The 2,981-nt window shown below is 48.2% G+C and overlaps 1 protein-coding gene across 1 annotated transcript in view; it reads right to left on the bottom strand.

Moving 5' to 3' along the window:
* Positions 1 to 402: 402 nt before the first annotated feature.
* Positions 403 to 2,981, bottom strand: part of ETH_00032260 (glutamate 5-kinase, putative) — a gene marked incomplete at both ends in the record, with an annotated part of 3,198 nt that continues 619 nt past the window's right edge. The window contains 4 exons of the mRNA XM_013380534.1: positions 403 to 539; positions 900 to 1,046; positions 1,527 to 1,679; positions 1,909 to 2,751. Coding sequence (XP_013235988.1) covers positions 403 to 539; positions 900 to 1,046; positions 1,527 to 1,679; positions 1,909 to 2,751 — 1,280 coding nt within the window. The remainder of the gene's footprint in view (positions 540 to 899; positions 1,047 to 1,526; positions 1,680 to 1,908; positions 2,752 to 2,981) is intronic.

Below are 2,981 nucleotides of genomic sequence, written 5' to 3'. Positions count from 1 at the left end.
GCATGCATTTTTTCAAACTGTGTACTACACACAGCAACAGTCCTGAATCAGAATGGATTTGTTCTTATTTAACTATTAATTAATTAGTTAATTATTAATTTATTTATTTGTTCGTTTATTTATTTATTTATTTATTTATTTATTTATTTATTTATTTATTTATTTATTTATTTATTCACTTATTTATTTATTTATTTATTATTTATTTATTTATTTATTTATTTATTTATTTATTTATTTATTTATTTATTTATTACAAGGCGAGCAGCTCAGCAGGAAAAGCGGCGCCGCGCTTGAGTTAGATGAAAGAAAATCAAAAGGCTCATTTGGATTAATTGAAAGGAAAATTAAGATAAATAAATAAATAAATAAATAATTTATTTATTTATGTATTTATTTAGATCATTTAAAGTCCCCCTGGCACAGCTGCTGCAGCGGCTCTTCGCCATTCATCAGCAGCAGCACCAAAAAGCGCCGATTTGAAACTTCTGCTGCACAGCTGTAGCCCAAAAGCCTCTCAAAGTCCCTGCTGCGGTGCCCTGCAGCAGCAGCAGCAGCAGCAGCAGTGGTTGTTTTGTGGGTGCACGAGCAGCGCAACAGCAGCAGCAGCAGCAGGCGCAGCAGCAACAGCATGTGCAGCAGCAGCCGCTGCTGCTCTGCAAAGAAACAGACATTAACCACGGCAGTAACAGCAGCAGCAGCGACAACAACACAAGGGCAGCAGCAGCAGCAGCAACAGCATCCCGCATGGCTGCTGCTGCGAGTGAATTTCGAGCAAATTGCGAACCAAAGGCAGCAAATGGACCAAAATAATCAGCTGAGAGGGGGAAAAAATAATTAAATTGAATTAAATTGCAAATAAAATAAAGAATTAAATTAAATCGAACAACAAAACAAACCTTTAATGACCCGCAGCTCGCTGCTCGAAAAGCTGCAGATACACCGCGCGAGCTCTGCAGCTTCTTTGCTGCCTTTGGGCTTATAGCCAAACAGGTAAATGCTGACGCACTCCCCTGCTGCAAAAGAGCCCCTGACATCCTTAATTCCTGATTAAAAGCAAAAAAACAAATAAATAAATTAATTAATTGATTATGAATTGCTAATTGGGAACTAATTGGCCCTTGAAAGCAGCGAAAAAGCAGCAAAAACGCAGCAGCGGCTGTCTCGGCAGCAGCAGCAGCAGCAGCAGCAGCAACACACAGTTAGCAGCAGCGCAGCAGCAGCGCGCGCAGCAGCAGCAGCTGCTGCGGTACAAACAGGTAAAGCACGTGCAGAAGCAGCAGCAGCAGCAGCAGCAGCAGGTGCACCGGCAGCAGCGGATGGTGCCTCATCAGCAGCAGTTGCAGCAGCAGCGGCAGACGGTGCCAATGCAACAGCAGCTGCAGCAGCAGCTGCAGCACCCCCAGCGGCCGCAGCAGCAACAGCAAACCCAACCACAGAAGCAACAGCAAACGCAGCAGCAGGTGGGGCATCAGGCGCAGCATCACCAAGCGCAGCAGCAGCAGCCGCAGCAGCAGCAGCAGGACCTGCAGCAAAAAGGCTTTTTCTGTTTTTGATGATGCTTTTGGCGCAGCCAAGATCCACATAAATTTCCCCTCCAATTGGCAGCGAAAGAATCCAGCGCTTCAGCAGCGCCACAGAGGGGCCCCTGGGGGCCCCCGTAGCAGCAAAAATGGTGCCTGAGCAGCAGCAGCAGCAGCAGCAGCAGCAGCAGCAGCAGCATTAGGCGCAGCAGCATCAGCTGCAGCAGCAGCAGCAGCTCTGGCGCAGCGCCACGGGCAGCAGATCTGCTGCTGTTGCAGCGCAAAAAGCAGTTGTTGCTCTTGCTGCTGCAGCTACTGCGGCACAGGCGGGGAGAGCGCAGCAGCAGCAGCAAGAACAGAAGCAGCAGCAGCAGCAGTAACTTGCCTGTAAATGGCGGCGGGGAAGTCTTCATTTCTTCCTCTGAGGGGACAGAAAAGCGAATGGGCGGGGGGCGCTTCCAGAACTCTTGCTGCTGCTGCTGCTGCTGCTGCTGCTGTTGGGGACCGTTTTGTTTGTGCGTGTATTCGCTGGTCGCGGACTTAGGAGGTGCAGCAGCAGCTATTGCTGTATCTGTTGCTGTTGCTGCTGTTGCTGCTGCTGCAGGGTCAGCTGCGGGCACTTCTCCACTTCGAGAGGCCAACTGCCCCGTCGAATTGTCAGCAGCAGCAGCAGCAGCAGCTCCTGCTGCTGCTGTTGGAGAAGTAGCTTCCCCTTTAAAGTCCCTGCTGCTGATGCCTCTGCTGCTGCTGCTGAGCAGCGGCCAATTCATGTCTGCTGCGCTGTAGCACTCGCTGCTGGTGAAGTCTGTCTCTGTCTCTTCCTCGGTGGTGTCTGCTGCTGCTTCTGCAGCTTCTGCTGCTGCAGCTTCTGCTGCTGCTGCTGCTGTTGCTGCTGCTGCTGGCCGCGCAGCAAGGTAATAAAGAATGCTTAGTACCCTCTCCGGTTTGCTGCCATTAATGACTGCAACATTTATCCCCAAGTTCGTCGCCAACTTTGCTGCTCGCACTTTGCTCAGCATACCCCCAGTGCCCCAGTTGTTGCTGCTGCTGCTGCTGCTGCCGCTGCTGCTGCTGCTGCTGCTGCTGTTGCTGTTGTTTCCATTGTCGTTGCTGCCATTATTGTTGTTGTTGCTGCTGTTGCTGCTGCTGCTGTTGCTGCTGCTGCTGCTGCTTGATAGGTAAGAATAAACATCTGTGAACGCGTTTACAAAATAGACTGGAGAAGCATCTGCAGCAGCAACAGCAGCAGCAAACAAACAATCAAGCGACTAAAATATATAATTAATTAATTGATTCCATTTCACTAGTTGATTAGGTCTGCAACAAATAAACTAATTAATTAATTTAAAGAATTAATTATTTAATTAATTAAAATAAATTAAAATTCAGACTTGTTTGAATTGAGCCATTGCTGCGCTGCAGCAGCAGGCAGCTGCGAAATGAAGCAAACCGGTATTT

Source organism: Eimeria tenella, genomic scaffold, assembly GCF_000499545.2.
Source record: "Eimeria tenella Houghton genomic scaffold, Eth_scaff683, whole genome shotgun sequence".
In the NCBI taxonomy this organism is placed as follows: Eukaryota; Apicomplexa; class Conoidasida; order Eucoccidiorida; family Eimeriidae; genus Eimeria; species Eimeria tenella.
The sequence above is the reverse complement of the archived record's forward strand: the minus strand, read 5'-3'. Positions and strand labels throughout refer to the sequence as shown.